We start from the raw sequence: 16,865 nt of genomic DNA, 5'->3' as shown, positions 1-16,865 counted from the left end.
CTGAAAGAAAAGAAGAAATAAGACGAGTCAGTAAAGATTTCAAGCCTCTTAGGAATGAGGATGTGAATATGTGTTGTTCCATGTGTTGAGACATCAGTAAATGTGTCATTTATCCAGCAGCTTCAATCTTTAGAGAAATCCTCTTACTGCTCTGCAGACGTTCAGCCAGCTCCTCCTGCTTCATCTTCCTCAGGAAGTCCACTGCTATCTTCATTAACGCCTCTCTGCTGCTCTTCCTCTGCTCTTCATCCTCACCTTCCAACACTGAGCATTCTGGGTAATCTGGACTCAGAAGCTTCTGAATCTTCTTCAGCTCATTCTTCACGAAATTGATCATGTTGTCCTCCAGCAGCTGGAAGAGAAACGATATGAAGGACGCAATCAGACTGAAATAATAGAGCCAAACATCAGATCCATGTTGGACACACTGACAATCCACTGGTCTACAAAGTTCAGCATCGAGATGATGTGAACAGAAGAGATGGAAAAGTAGTTGTTGTTCATGTACAGACCATAAATATGGAGTCCAGCTGTGTTTGATGCTGCTGGGCAGACTGACCACTGGGAAGCTCTGAGCTCTGCTGGTCCACTCTGTGGAGGAATCAGGAAGAATCACATCACATTCTGTCACATGGAGAAGCTGCTTTCAGCTTTTAGGAAGCTCTCACCAACACCTCTATGAAGCTCTGTGCTGAGGTGCCCTGGAGCAAGGCAGCCACAGACAGTGTGTGCTTGAGTGAGACTGGTTTGACTGGCTAGCTCCCAATATAAATGTGTTTGATGTTGGAGTTTTTCACTAAGAAAAAGTTTGGTTTGTGAGGAGCCAAACTGGCTGCAGGTCACTCAGTAACTCAGTTTCAAAGAATCTCCTGAACTTCTGGAAAACGTCAAAAATCTGTTTCCTTTGTCCAGAAGAGGAAAAACTCTTGTCTGCTTCTACGTTCCACAGAGACTGGACAAAAAGACCTAAGATACAAAGAGATCCAAGAGGATACAATTCTCCGTATCCGCGGCATATCCTAACCGATTCCAGGGATATACGGGAAGATCGGTCTGTAACAGACCCTATTATAGGATACCTCCGTATACACATCTATAGCAAATCCTAGTGTAGGATATGCTGCGAATACACATCTGTGATAGATCCTAGCAGTGGATACCCTCAATATACACAACTTTAAGAAATCCTAGTGTATGATATTCTCTGTATACACATCTGTTGCAGATCCTATGTTATATTCTCCACATTTGTATCTGTGACTGTTACGACCCGACTCATGGGTATGGAAGGGCGTAACAAAAAAACACGGTGAGGACAGGTGGTAAGTTAAAATAAAAGCCCATTTATTTACAATTCCCGTGATGGACAACCTGTAAAACAAAATAATGAGCTGGGGTTAGCGGACCTGCAGAAAGAAACAAACCAAAACCTATACCAAACACTCACCGAGTGCACACACAGACACAACCGCAACTTGGTGAGGAAACTAAAACCAAACCCATTGTGGAAAAGGAGGTGGTCGCGACACACACACACACCCGGTGCACAACATGAGGGGGAGAGCGGCCGGAGCCATTCTGGCTTTCCCCCTCCAGACCTGCCTTGGCTGCAGCCTTTTCAGCCTGAGCTTCCCCGTAGGCTGCAGTCTGACTGGCCCAGAGGAGTGCCAGTCACACAGGGGCGGGGACAAGGGCGCTGGCCTTAGCCACTCAGGGCAGCGCTCTGCAGCCCCTAATTAAACACAAACGGCCACAGCTGTCCATAACAAGCAGGGGCCGTAACAGTGACAGATCCTATGAGATATCCTCCATACATACGTCTGGAAAAAATCCCATAACCCAACTCATACACAACTTAATTTTGCCCTCTCTAGTGACCCTCGTCCATTTTTACCCCTTTCTATGACAGTTTTCATGTCTGTGATGCATTGCTGTTAAAGCAGCTTGCAGACTTATTGGGCTCTGTCAGTCCAGGAGAGACGAGAATGGAGCAACATTTTGTTGTCCCGCAATGTCCTAACCAGCAGTGGTCAGGGTCCACAAAAGTTAAATCTCCATCGTTCTAACGCAACATGCCAGTATCTTTGTGAAATGTCACAAACAACTGCAATGTTGCATTTAATTTTAAATAGATTGTCGCCTGTCTTTCTGTCTTGATTACCTTACTTACATACTTGATACAGAGTAAATGGTGGATAACATTATAAAAACGATTTAGGATAGACTTACTAGCTTGATACACATTTAATGATCAGAGTGAATGGTGAATAATATTTCTTGCAATAAAAATGATGTAGGAAACGTGACTGAAACAAAATGTGACATCATCATCTGGATACACACAAACTGTAAGAGCTTCACTGCCCTCTGAAACGTTTGTGTCACGTAACATAATTAAGCAATCATCTCCCTTCTCTCCACTGATCAGGTCTAATACAACAGCTACAGATTCTGTGTTCGAGCCGGTTACCTTGGCAATGTGTCACAACCAGAGATATTAAATAGTCCACTCAGCTGTTTCTTGTGAAAAACGATTTTAACAGTAAAAAAAATAACACTAACGTATTAACGGGAGGTCCCATGTAGTCCCAAAGCTCCATAATATGAGTCGCCATGAGAAGGTCACGAGACGAAGCATCTATTACTACATAAAAACAGAGGTGGAAAGTAACGAATTATATTTACTCAAATTATTGTAACTGAGTAGTTTTTGTGAGTAATTTGTCATTTTTTCAAGTAGTTTTTGAAATGGGTAATTTTACTTTTACTCAAGTGCATTTGACCTAAGTATTTTACTTCACTACATTGGAAACCTCCCTTGTACATTCATTCACTCTGAAAAATAATAGCAAACTGGAGACTTAATACGTCATTACTTAAAGATCCTGAGTTTATCAGCTACTTCAAAAGAGAATGGTCCTTATGTCTAGAAAACAACAACTTGCCAGATACTTCAGCGTGTGTTCTTTGGGAAGCAGGAAAAGCAGTAATGAGAGGAAAAATAATTTCCTTCTCTTCTCATAAGAAAAAGAAGGAAACTTTGAGAATTTCAGAGTTCAGAATTAAAGCTAAAGCTAAATTTGAACCTAATGAAATAATAGATAAAAAGACGCAATTCTTGGTGCAAAGACTTTGCTTGGAGAACTTTGAACATGGCAACAAATCTGGAAGGTTCTTGGCTAATCAGTTAAAAGCAAACAAGGAGAAAACAACCATCTCCTCTCCCAGAGATCCAGAAGGAAACATCAGCCACAACCCCGACAAGATAAATAACACTTTCAAAGAATTCTATAAAACATTGTATACATCACAACTAACTACAACGGATGACAATATTGATAAATTGCTTAGTAACATCAATCGTCCAAAATTAAAACATGAAAATAAAATGGTCTTGGACTCCCCCCTTTCATTTGGTGAACTCCATGCTCTCCAGCATATGCCCAACAATAAAGCTCCAGGTCCAGATGGTTACCCAGCAGAATTCTACTAGAGATGTGGCATTCATGAACGAATCAATTCTTTTGAACAACTCTTTTAAATGAACGATGGGAACCGATTCACAGTTGTGAGCCGTTCATTTGTGAGCCATTCTTTTGATATATTCTTTTTATAAATATTTGACACTGCCTTCATCAAATCAAACTTTATTTGTAAAGCGCTTTTCATGCCATAGGCAACAAAGTTCTTTACATGATTAAAAACAAGAATAAAAACCCTCAATAAAATCTTTCATACAGTCACATGCACACGTGTATACACACACACGCCAAGCCCAATCGCCCCCACCCCCCTTCCAGCTAAAAATAACTGAATGAATAAATAAATGAATAAAAAAGTAAATAAGAAATAAATAAATAAATAACATTTGTGACATCATAGAAGTCTGATATCCAACATGATCCATTCATGTAAAGCATCTATGGACAGAGAGTATTGCTTGAAAGCAAATACTGTAAGTTCTATCCAAAACATTTACTAAAATTTGTACTAATTGCTCAGGATTATTCTTTTTTATATTCTTTTTTCTATATTTTTCCTATACTTTTTAAATCTTATATAGTAGATTTCATATAGGTACATATTTTGTCATTCTAATATATTGTGAAATTTTGTAAGATATTGTGAGAACAAGCCAGTCTTTTGAATGCCTCTTTGAAAGGAACGGCTCCTCAAGATCCGGCGCCCTTCAAAGAGCCATAAATCCCATCTCTAAATTCTACGAAGAATTCTGGACAACACTGGCACCCACCTTCTACAATATGATCTTAGAAATAAAGAAAAAACAAAAAAATACCTTCAAATATGAGCTTAGCTAATATTACTCAACTATTAAACCAGGAAAAGACCCAGCACTTCCATCCAGTTACCGTCCAATTTATTTCTAATTTCTAAAAATACATCCTGACCAAACAGGCTTTATTAAAGGTAGACATTCCTCTACTAACATGCGTAGATTTATGAACATCATAGATTATTCTACTCTACTAAATCTGGAATCCACAGTAATTTCTTTAGATGCAGAAAAAGCATTTGACCGAGTAAACTAGGAATTTCAATTTGCAACGTTAAACAAATTTGGGTTTGGGTCATCTTTCATAGATTGGATAAAAATATTATCTAACAACCCAAATGCATGTGAAGATCGATGATCAAATTTCTCCAAGCTTCTGTTTGCAGAGAGGCACCAGGCAAGGCTGCCCCCTTTCTCCATCACTCTTTGCTATTTTTATTGAACCCCTAGCTGCTGCCATAAGACAAAATAAAGAGATTAAAGGAATCCATGCCAAAAATATAGAGTGTAAGATAAGTCTTTATGCCGATGATGTATTACTTTTCCTCAAGACCTCACCGACATCTCTCCCCCAGACAATCACACTTATTAACACATTCTCATCAATATCTGACTATTCTATTAACTGGTCTAAGACTATTGTTATGCCCATTAACTGTGACCTACAAAACACGCCCAATACTACAATACAGTCTGGTAACATTAGATATTTAGGCATAAACATTTCCCCCAGGTTATCAGAACTAACAAAGCTAAATTATGTCCAGCTACTTAAAACAAAACAGGATGATCTCTCACGGTGGAGGCACTTACCCATATCAGTCATGGGGAGGGTTGCCACAGTTAAAATGATGGTTCTACCTAAAGTCAACTACCTGTTTTCAGTGATACCAACTAAACCATCCTCCAGCTTGATTAAGTCACTAGATTCACATATATCCAAATTTCTATGGAAAAACAAGCCATCACGAATCAGTCTAAAAACTTTACAACAGACTAAAGATAGAGGTGGATTGGAGCCACCCAACTTTAATCACGTTTTCTTAGCTAACAAGCTGCAGTACATCTCCAAAAGGCTTAAACCTAGTGGTCTGGATGAACCATTGTTAGATACAGAACGAGCATTGTGTGAGGATCTGGTTATCCCTGACCTGCCATTCATCAGCTCAACCATCAAAACACAGAAGTGTTTTTAAAGCATCAATATTAGTTCCTCTTTAGTGGCTTGGTGTGAATTTATAAAAATGTAAGTTTACACCCCTCTGGAACAACATATAGACTTTTCTAAACTAGAAGACTCAGTCTGTCTTCCAACATCAAAATGGGAGGCTGACTTATCCAGTAACTTAAATAAAGACGAATGGTCACAAATGTGTTTAAACACCTTTAAAATGACTAAGAATTCAAATATGCAACTAATACAATTCATAATTCTGCATAGAACTCATTATACAGGACAAAGGATGTTAACGATGGGTCTGTCACAATCAAACATCTGCCCGCACTGCAATGAAAACACAACTGACAATTATCTCCAAGCCTTGTGGCCCTGCACACCTGTCTGCTGTATGTGAAGACATGTCAACATGGTTTATACGTAATATTCCTGCAAACCCCACACTGTGTCTACTAGGTGATTTGGGTGACATTAATATGGCAATTAACTCTGCACTCAGGATATGTACAGGAATATGCATCGCAAAGAAAGCTATCCTTGTGAACTGGAAAACCAAAAATAATCTGTGTATTCAGCAGTTTAGACAATGTCTGCCTCCTCAAAGAATCATTTAGCCGAATCTCATTCCCTCTGGTCCCCTGTGCTTAGGTCCATCACTTAGTGTAGGTGGAGCACTGTGACCTCGTCTTTTTGGGGATTGGTAAATGGCCCGGAGTGACTGGTGGTTGCGGGTTCTTTGTGGTTTCCCGTGGTGCGGGACCGGGCTGCTCTGCGGTGGTGGGGGCTCTGGGTCTGGCCCTGTCGGGGGTTGTGGGGGCCAGCCGTTGGGGTCGCCTTGTGGCAGGGGGTGAGGACACTGGTGGTGCCTGGGTTGAGCTATTCTGGGTGTCTGGTGGTCGGTGGCGGCTCATTGGCTGCAAATGGCTTTCTTAGCTGCACCCTGTGGCAACTCACCTCTCATTTTTAATTACACAAAACATAAACACAACACACAAACAACTTCTGGGGGGTGTGTCATGTAGTACATGGAGGGCGGGACTACTAATATGACCTTGCTCCCAGCAAAATATGATCTCTACCCCTCAGTTTTACTTGCAAAAAAACATACTCACCACAAACAGTCATGAGCGAGGGAGGAGGAGGAGGAATATGGGGACACCTCACACCCGTCCCCATCTTCCCTGGGGCACCTCCGAGGGTCGGCGGTGGCAGGTGGTTGCCCTGGGGGCTGGGAAACCGTCAATGGCACCCTGTTTCCCGGGGTGTGCGGCTGGAACATTGGGGTCTGTGCTGGCCTACGCTGGGTGGTTGTCTGGGGGGCCTGGTTAACCTGGGCATGGTGCGGGCCCTCAGCCTTTGGGGGGTGGGGGGGCCGCCTCTGGGCTCCTTGGGCCCTGGGTGGTGGTGCCGGCGGCTGCTGATCTTGGCCCACTGGGACCTGTGCCCCAAGACCGCGGGGGGCTCTTGCTAGGGCTCTCCTCTGCTTCCCTTCAGGTGGGGCTGGAGTCGTCTTCGGGGTGGAGTAGCTTGGGTTAGTGCTCCGGGGCTACTGCTGAGGGCCTGGGTCTCTGGGCTGCCCTGGTCTGCCTTTGACCTCCATAGAGGCGTGGTTGCATTTGCACGATCTCACTCACCACTCCTCATCCTTATTCCTCATGCTCTGCATGCTGACACAGTCACTGGGTTGTCCAGTGGGTTTATATACTAAGAGATTCTTCTTTTTTTTTCCCTGAGTTACTATCTGGTCGCTGTTGTGCTACTTTCATGATATGTCTTTTTGATTTGGTTATTATTTAAAAACTCTTAATGACTAGCAGCTCTGTTTTGTTCATGTACAGGTGTGTTCATGTACAGGTGTAACAGTTTGTTGTCTGGTGATGGTGTGGATTGAAAGGTCGTCGCCTTCTGTCTGTGATGTTTTTGTCCCCTTTCTTCTTGGCTATTGTCCATCTTTTTCTGTCCCCTCTGGTCAGGTCCAGCAAGATTACATAGATTCCATGCTTCAATTAAATAAATAAATAAATAAATAAATAAATGAATCACATTATCAAGAGGAGCCTTACCCATAGGCCTCCCCTTGGCAGAGCAAATTTGTTCAGCACGATACAGCAACCAGATTATCATTTTGCTTGCTAGGATGCTGGACGGGACATGTTAAAAGAAAAAAGGAAACCTCCCCTGTTACTGAGAAAAAATGCAGAGGAAAAAAACAACAGCCTGAACAGGCATTATGCTGAAAGTCACGAATTGTCCATCTATGCTCCTAATCTACTTTGGTCACGTTCTGATACACTGAAAGGAAAATGCGAGTGCATGCATGCATGGACGTGTGCGAGTTTGTGCAGGCAGAATTCTCACTGATGATGGCTAGTGCCAAGCAAGAGATGGAGATGGAGGACGCTGATGCTGAAGTTTGCCAAGCAGAGACATTGAATGCCTGTGGAAGAGATGAATCGGAAAGGGAAGGAAATCCTTGGCCATATCTCAGCCAGCTCTTTGTGTTCAAACGCAAACAAGGCAATAATTTCATCATGCAATGTAAAATGTACCTGCCTTGCCAGACAGAGATGTTGGCTTTCAAAACTTCCACATCAAATCTACGAAAGCATGTGGCAGTAAGTAGAATCAATAGCTTATTTTAGTCTTGTTCATTTGTTTCTTACTAACAAATACCTAGTAATAATATGACAATACAGAATACTATTATCTTTGACATCTGAAGTTGTAGCTGTTTGTAGGACTCTAATGACAGATAAATAATTACTTAATTGCCAGATGTTGTTTGTTATTCAACATGTCTTCTCTATGTTAGACATCACCTCAACCAAACGGCTGAGTCAGAGGAGTGTGCTAGAAAAGGAAAGCAGCATTCATCAGAAGTCCAGAAGGTCAGAGGGGAGTTAGAAGGCTACCTTGTCTGCGCCTAGAACGTATGGATCTTCTAAACTCTTTTCCAAAGATAAAAAAAACTGTCTGAAACTCAACACCAGCCTTCTGGCCTCAGCCGCTTGCAAGCGTCTTTTCAGCTTTGCTGGTTTGTTGTTCAGAGAGAAGAAAGCGTAGGATTAGCGCTACAAACTTTGAAAATCAACCACTGCGTTATCCCCACTCATTAACAGTGGTAATTTAATCTTAATGCTGCAGGATACATTCTTCTTAGGATGGTTTGGCAGGGCTATTTCATTAATTTCTTTATTTTCCCCTCTAAACATTATTATTACAAGTTTTATTAAAAAATTTATGTACAGCCATATATATTTCTTTTACACTGGAATGGGGCCAAAATAAGTAAGACTAAAGACTTCACTTGTAATACAAAACACAAGCTATCGGATGACGTTGGACTGCTAAGATGTGTGAAATGGCGTGTTTAACCTCTAGTGAGGGGCCCTCCTGGAGGAGGATCTCCCCTCTGCCTACCAACGGGGACTAGTTATGTTTTCTCTTTGTTTTTTCTCGTTAGCACACGTTGTTTAAGGGTTAAGGTTTGTGCAGTTCTAAGTTGTCTGGAGGTTAAAAAAGGTAATTCAGGATTGGACCATTTAAATGCCATTTAATAATATAAAACTGATGTCACTCAATGTAAATGGGATGAATAATCCTGTTAAGAGGAGCAAGATCCTGGCTAAATTGAAAAAAGAAAAGGCTCAAGTTTTTTTTTTTTGCAAGAAACCCATTTACCTCAACTAGAACATGAAAAGCTAAAACGCTTTGGGTATAGAAATACATTTTACAGTAGCTACAAACCTAAGCAAAAGAGGGGAGTGGCAATTCTTATTGCAAATGGAATTCAATTTGAATGTCTTAAAGAAGTTAGGGACAATGAAGGGAGGTACATATTAATTAAAGGGAAGCTGGAAAATAGAACAGTGACAATGGCCAATGTCTATGCCCCTCCGGAGAGCACTAAGTGTTTTTTCAAAACTCTGTTTGATACTATCGCCATAGAAACCGAAGGTATTTTGATATGTGGAGGAGAATATAATGTGATCATGAACCATAACTTGGACACAACAAGCCCCAAAAGAAGCAAGAATCATCTAAGCAAATTTATGAATATAACAACCTGGGAGATGGGACTGATCGATGTGTGGAGAGAACTTCACCCACTAGAAAGGGACTACACGCACTACTCAGTGGCTCACTCTACCTACTCTAGAATTGATTATTTCTTAATTAATACAGGTGAAATCCATAGGGTCATAGAATGTAAAATAGGGGCAGCTGATATATCTGACCACAGTGGGATTAGCTTAACAATACACCTAAATGATAGGAAAATAAATACTATATGGAGGCTGAACATAGGCGTCTTGAATAACAAGGCAAATGTGGAACAGACAAGAGAAGAAATAAAAAGATATATAGAAGAGAATGATAATGGGGAAGTAAACCCTGCAATTCTGTGGGATGGTATGAAGGCAGTCATTCAGGGGAAGCTAATTGCCTTGACAGCAACACAAAAAAAGGCCCTTCTAGCTGCATACAAACACAAAGTAATAAAACTACAAGAACTGGAAAAGAATCATAAAAATACAGGAAACCAGTCCGTATTACAGCAAATACAGAAGGTTAGGGAGGAGATAAATGAGATACTCACGACAGATATAGAAAAGCGGGCAAGATTTGTAAAACAGACATACTACGAATCAGGCCCAAAAGCAACTAGGCTCCTAGCTAGATGCCTGCGGAAGCAACAGGCTGCCAACACAATTCCTAAGATAAGAAACCCTCAAACTAACCGACTAGCCCACGAACCAGAAGAAATACAAAGAATATTTGAAGAATACTATAAGAAGCTATATTCACAACCACTATCAGCCGATGAAAAGACAATAAGGAACCTCCTTGATAAACTTGACCTGCCATCCATTGGTAAGATACAGAATGATGCTATTATGTCACAAATCACATTTAAGGAGCTAGAACTTGCAATCAGCAGGCTAAAAACTAGCAAATCACCAGGTAGCGATGGGTACCCCTCAGAATGGTATAGGGCTTTTCAAAAGGAGCTAACACCCTTGCTTCTGCCCTGTTTTAATTGGACCCCCCCCCACCCCCCCCACCCCATCATGGGTGGGGCCCCCCAGGAAGGCAGGAAGCAGTTATTACCGTTCTACCTAAAGAAGGCAAAGATAAGGAAGATTGCAAAAACTATCGGCTGATATCACTCTTGACTACAATCTATTTACATCGATTATTTGCAAGAGACTTGAGGCCCTAATACCAGATTTGATCGATGAGGACCAAACCGGCTTTATTAAAGGATGCCAAGCGCACGATAACATTAGGAGAACCCTCCACATTCTAGACAACGCCCAAAAAAGTGGCATAAGTACAATCCTGGTTGGTTTGGATGCCGAAAAAGCATTCGATAGTTTCAGTTGGTTATTCATGTATGAGGTACTAAAGAGATTTGGCTTCGATAAAAAGGTGATTCAATGTATTAAAAATATTTACTAAGAGCCCATAGCTAGGATTAGAGTAAACGGAAGCCTGTCCAACATGATTCAGCTGGAGAGGGGGACGAGACAAGGTTGTTGTCTGTCTCCCACTCTCTTTGCTTTGTATGTCGAGCCTTTAGCACAGGTAATAAGGCAGAGTGGGGAGCTGCAGGGTGTAACTGTACGGGGGACTGAACATATCATTGGCCTCTTTGCGGACGACGTCATCATTTTTCTTGAACAACCAGAGGTGTGCTTCCCACACCTAATGTCTCTTCTGGAAGAGTTTGAATATTATTCAGGATATAAATTGAACATATCAAAAACACAAATTCTCTCGTTAAATTATTCCCCATCCCGACAAATAAGAGATGCATATAATTTGAAATGGAACTCTAAAACAATTAAGTATCTTGGTGTAACTCTGAGTAAAACACTTCCTGACATGTTTGATAACAATTACAGTGAAATTGGGAAAAGTATCCAAAAAGACATTGAAAGATGGTCTGCCCTTCCATTAGACTTCAGTGCTAGAATACAGATAGTCCAAATGAATATTCTACCTAAATTGTTATATTTATTTCAAGCTCTTCCAATTAATATCCCCCAAAACAAATTTCTAGCTTGGGACAAGATGATTTCCAGATTCATATGGAGTAGTAAAAAACCAAGAATAAAATTTACAACACTTCAACTACCTAAAAGCAAGGGGGGAATGGCATTGCCTAACCTCACAGAATATTTCTACACAGCTCAACTTACATATCTGGCTTGTTGGTGTAGACCTGACTACGAGTCCAAATGGAAAGAAATGGAAAGGGAAGTGCAAGGCTACCCAACCCAGATGTTGGTAGGGGATGAACGTTTGATGGTTGCTTTGAAACATGCTGTGAATCCAATAGTAGAATTTACATTTGAAATATGAAGCACTGTAGTAAGAAAATACAAACTTAAGACGGATGTGTGCTCTCTGAGGTGGTTCGCGTATGATTCTAAGTTTAGGCCAGGGACATATGATCCAGCATTCAAAGAATGGGCCAAAAAAGGTATGACGGCACTATGTACAGTTTCGGAAGATGGTGAATTTCTAAGTTTCTAGGATATAAAAACAAAATACAGCCTTGAAAACAAAGACTTCTATAGATACTTGCAGTTGAGACACTATTTCATAGAAGAGATGAGACCAAATGAAACTATAAGTAAGGTGATTGGAGTTATAATGGATGCATACAAACAGAAAGGGTCTCATCCCACCTCTGCTTTCTATCGAGCTTTGAGGGAGAGCAGGAAAGAATCGACATTGTATATAAAAGCAAAATGGGAAGCAGAACTAAAAATCCAAATACAAGAGGAGGAATGGTATCATATGTGTGAGACACAATCCACATCAACAAACTCATTAATATGGAAGGAGTTTTGTTGGAAAAATCTAACTCGTTATTTTATTACACCAAAGATAAAGTCTAGACAACTCGGTACACAACAAGGCTGTTGGAGACTGTGTGGAAGTGTAGAGGCAGATCCCACCCACATCTTTTGGAACTGCACAAAAACGAAAATGTACTGGCAAAAAGTCAACTCAGTTGTTGAGAACATCTTGGGATACAAGATTCCAAATACTTGCACAGTGATGTATCTTGGGAATATTGAGAAGGTTGTAATGAATGAAGATCTGTACCTGACTAAAATATTACTCGCAGCTAGTAAGAAAGTGGTTACAAGACACTGGCTCAACGTGAACACTCCAAAACAGGAGCAGTGGTTGGAGGTTGTCCAGGAAATCTGTGCCATGGAAAAAATGACATACCTGTTGAGACTCAAAGAAAATATATTTGAAAAGAACTGGGAAAAATGGAACCTCTATATGAAACATGACACCAACTGATCAAATCTTAGACTGTAAGAATGGACTGAAAACTAAAGTAAAATGCCTCCAGACAATTAATTACCATTATTGTTATTGTTTTTTTTTTCTTTTTTCCTTTACTATTAATTTTTTTTCTTTCCTAGTCTATTGTACTGCATTTTTCATTTACCTGTGAAATTGCAATAAAAATTTAAGTAAAAAAAAAAGAAAATCAACCACTGCTTAAGCTGAACAAGCTCTTTACAGTCTAATGTTGTAGTATTCACTTGGCAGAATATTCTGTGGGGCATGGCACTTTATTTCATTTCTTATATCAGCTGTCAGTGTTGCTTAATTAAGACAACTGATTATTTATGTTTGTGATATAAAGAAAAAAAAAAAAGCACAGTTTTGTTAATAAGGAATTGCTCAACATTTTCACCATCGTGGATACTTTGATTTGGTTTTATTTACTCTCTTTTACTGTAGTGTTTTAAAAGTTTAATAAAAACAATGTTGGATTGGATTTATGACTTCTTTTGGTCACATCAGGTAATTTAAAGTAACTAAGTAACTTTTACTCAATTAAATTTAGTACTTTTTACTTTTACTTGATTAGATCTTTGGTGCGTACTATAACTTTTACTTGAGTAGAATTTAACCAAAGTAAAGATACTTTAGCTTAATTACAATTTTCAGTACTTTTTCCACCCCTGCATAAAAAAATACTAATGACATCAATTTACTTTTTTTTTTTTTTTTCTTTCATTTTTGCTAATCATTGGTATACCCAAAACCTTCATCACCATCAAAGCCCCATCCCCATAATTTTTATGTTATACAAAAAAATATATAATTTATAAAAATTAAACACGTTTTTAAAATACACAGTAAATCATTCAAATAATTAAAGAAATGCCTACCACCCATGCAGAACCAGGCCACTCATACCATGTTATGATCCATGTGATTTCTACATACAGGCAGAAATCACATATGGTCCATGTGTTTTCTACACACAGGCAGAATCTCAAAGCCTCATACGAGGCTCCTTAACAGCTGTCCATAACAGCGGCCTGTACCCTGCACTGCAATATTGTTTACTGCTTATGTCTTATTTTATATAATAGATATTGCACATGGCATTTTACCATCTACCTCACAAGTTTTCTTTTGCACAGCCGATCATTAATTTTTGTGTGGTGTGTTGGGTACTTGAGCTAACTTGTTTTGTTTTCTTTTGGTTACAAAACCTTAAGGAGCGGTTTTGCAACTTTAGGGGGAGAGTGTTACGGACGCCACTTAGTGCTGTCACCTGTGGCTCCTCTGGCATGGAAACGCCAGCTGCGGATCCAAGCTTCTGAGTGGCTAAGCCTGGCACACCTTTGTCTCTTCCCCTTGGATTGGTCAAGCCTCGACCAATCATGCTGCACCCTGCCCGCCACCCGGAGATAAAAGACTGCCATGGAAATCAGTTTGGGGGAGAAGCTGTTTGGCACGAATGGTTTCTTCCCCTCCGTTTTGTGGTTTATAGATGGTTTAGTGGTTGGGATTGTGTGGTTTGTGGTGGTGTAGTCATGATAATTATAGTGGTGATTAGAGTGTGATTTTGGGCAGGTTTTGGTTCTGACTGTGTGCTTCCTGACTAGTGGTTTTTTTTTGTGGATGATCAGCCTTAGAGGCTGCTCTTTAAGTTTCCCCCTTACTTGTACTGGAGTTGTACATTTTTCTTTTGTGTGTTATTATAAAGTTTTGGGCTAGAATAGGACAAGTACGTTTGGGTTTAGATTACCCACTTTCTTTAGTTTATTGGAACTGCTGCGTTTTCTTTTGTTTATATTATCTGCATAAGGAAATTTAGACACAGATTTAAGCCCATTTCTTTTGTTGTGTGGAGGGCTTCCTTTTTTTATATTTAGTTTGTTATTTTCAGCAGTTCTGCTAACTCCAACACCGTTTGAGACGTGTTACCAATTGCTTTTGTTTTGGCTTTGTTCATGAAAATAAATCTGTGAAGTCCACCCGTGTGTTGCGCCCTTCTTTCCCTAGACGTGGGATGTAACAATGTGGCACAACAGTTTATGTAGCACACTGCACATTTATGTACATAGGATAAAAAAACTAAGTAAATATATATTATATATATTTATATTTATATATAAATATCTTTATTTTTATTTTCTATCTAGTTTTTTATTTTTTATATTCTTTTATGTTATTCAGTGCAGACGGCAAAGTAAGAATTTCATTGTTCAGGGAAACTTGTTTCCTTACTGGGCTAATGACAATAAACACTTTGAATCTTGAGGACATCTAAGAAGTGGACCAGTGGAACTGTGGACTGTACAGATGTGTTCAGGTTTGCCACCAACCCTAGGTTTACTACTACTTTGAAGGACAATGTACTGGACCCAACATTCCACAACATTCCCAGCAAACCAGCCAATCACCCTCCCCAAATAGTTCAGGAGATGTGGCCTCTTTGAAGCTGCTCACTACTAAAGGTCCTCCCACCCCCACCAACACCTCTCTGTCCTGGAGAGTGGGAAACAAAATGTCTTCAAGAGCCTACTTATACTAGGAGCCATATTCCAGCGTTAGGGTAGCGGGGGGGTATGCCCTGTAAATACTATTTGTGGTTTGTGTGTGTGTGTGTGTATGTTTGTGTGTGTCTGTGTCTGTTCTTTTTTCACTTTTATTGTTTTTGCTAACCCCAAGACAAATTCATTGTACGTGCAAACTTACTTGGCAATAAAGACCTATTCTGATTTTGAAATTGTTTATTAGTCAGAGATGCTGAGTAAAAATAAGAAAACGAAGTAGCCAGTCCACTTCATCAACAGGCATGCTGACACAGTCACTGAGTTGTCCAGTGGGTTTATACACTAAGGAATAATTCTTTGTTTTTCCTGTGAGTTAGTATCTGGTCACTGTTGTGCTACTTTCATGATATGTCTTTTTGATTTGGTTATTATTTAAGAACTCTAGATTTTCTGGATTCTATGTTTCCTGCATGAGACACAATCCTCCTGATTATTCTCAGCTCACGGGAAATATTTAATAGAACTCACATGTTTATTATTAAAGCTTTATCTGTATATTTCACCTTAAATACTGAAGATATCCTTTATTATTATTATTAGTATTATTATTATTATTCAGTTGAAACACAAGATGGAATAAAACTAAAATGACGCAACATGTCACAGAGCTCACCTCTGTGGGTCTGATTTAAAATCAATTATAACATCCTTCGACCGGTTGCTCTTAAAGGACAAACAGCTGGGCTCAGGTCCAGGTAGATTCCTGTGTATAAAAATGGTTTAATGATTTCACAGCTGAATTCTGAAATTGCAGAATTTGCAGAAGAATCTGGAAGACAAATCAAATCTATCACATAATCAAATCTTCCATCATGTTGCAGATTCGTCTCAGCAGAGACATCCAGAAATGATGAACAGGAAATTGGTTTTCATCTGGATCCAAATCAGATCCAACTTCCACTGGACTCTGACTGATACTTACTGCTGTTCTGATATGGAACCAGCACGTTTATCCATCGACCAGTCGCTCTTCATGGAGACACAGCTAGGTTCAGATCCAGGTCCAGGCTGGTTCCTGTGAATCCAAATGTTTGGGAATGTGAATTGTGATCTCTACATGGAGAATATTCATGGACAGTTAGAGATATTCACCTCTGAGTGGTCTTAAAGGGAGGCACTCCATCCTCTCTGTCCTGATCCATGATGCTGGATTCACATCAACTCACACACACTTTCTACCGTCACCTGCAGAGGAAACACACATCATTCATCTGAGCATCAACTGAAATCCTCCTTTCCATCACCTGCTGTACTTTCAGATTTAATTTATTATTATTATTGTTATACTGGTAGTTAGAATTAGTTCTTGTACGTTTTCAGCTGTGAGAAAATTTACGTCTAGAGATATCTGCAAGTTGTGTTTGTGTATGAGTGTATGTTCTTTAAGTTACCATTACGCCTTTGTGGCTCAGTCACTGGCTAGCTTTAGTTATTAGTATAGACCAGGGCTACTCAATTCGGTCCTACGAGGGCCGCAATCCAGCAGGTTTTCCATGTATTC

General features: G+C 40.0%; 1 protein-coding gene across 1 annotated transcript in view; it reads right to left on the bottom strand.

The window, feature by feature from the left end:
- The window catches only part of LOC121656997 (NACHT, LRR and PYD domains-containing protein 3-like), a 40,738-nt gene extending 24,232 nt beyond the window's left edge, over positions 1–16,506 (bottom strand). Inside the window, exons 1-5 of the mRNA XM_042012348.1 lie at positions 16,457–16,506; positions 16,287–16,379; positions 15,978–16,067; positions 513–591; positions 148–352 (exon numbers count right to left, since the gene is read on the bottom strand). Of these exons, the coding sequence (XP_041868282.1) occupies positions 148–352; positions 513–591; positions 15,978–16,067; positions 16,287–16,379; positions 16,457–16,506 (517 nt within the window). The remainder of the gene's footprint in view (positions 1–147; positions 353–512; positions 592–15,977; positions 16,068–16,286; positions 16,380–16,456) is intronic.
- Between the last annotated feature and the right edge of the window lie 359 nt (positions 16,507–16,865).

This window comes from Melanotaenia boesemani, chromosome 2 (genome assembly GCF_017639745.1).
Source record: "Melanotaenia boesemani isolate fMelBoe1 chromosome 2, fMelBoe1.pri, whole genome shotgun sequence".
Taxonomy (NCBI): domain Eukaryota; kingdom Metazoa; phylum Chordata; class Actinopteri; order Atheriniformes; family Melanotaeniidae; genus Melanotaenia; species Melanotaenia boesemani.
Note: the sequence above shows the minus strand (reverse complement) of the source record. Positions and strands in the feature narration are given on the sequence as shown.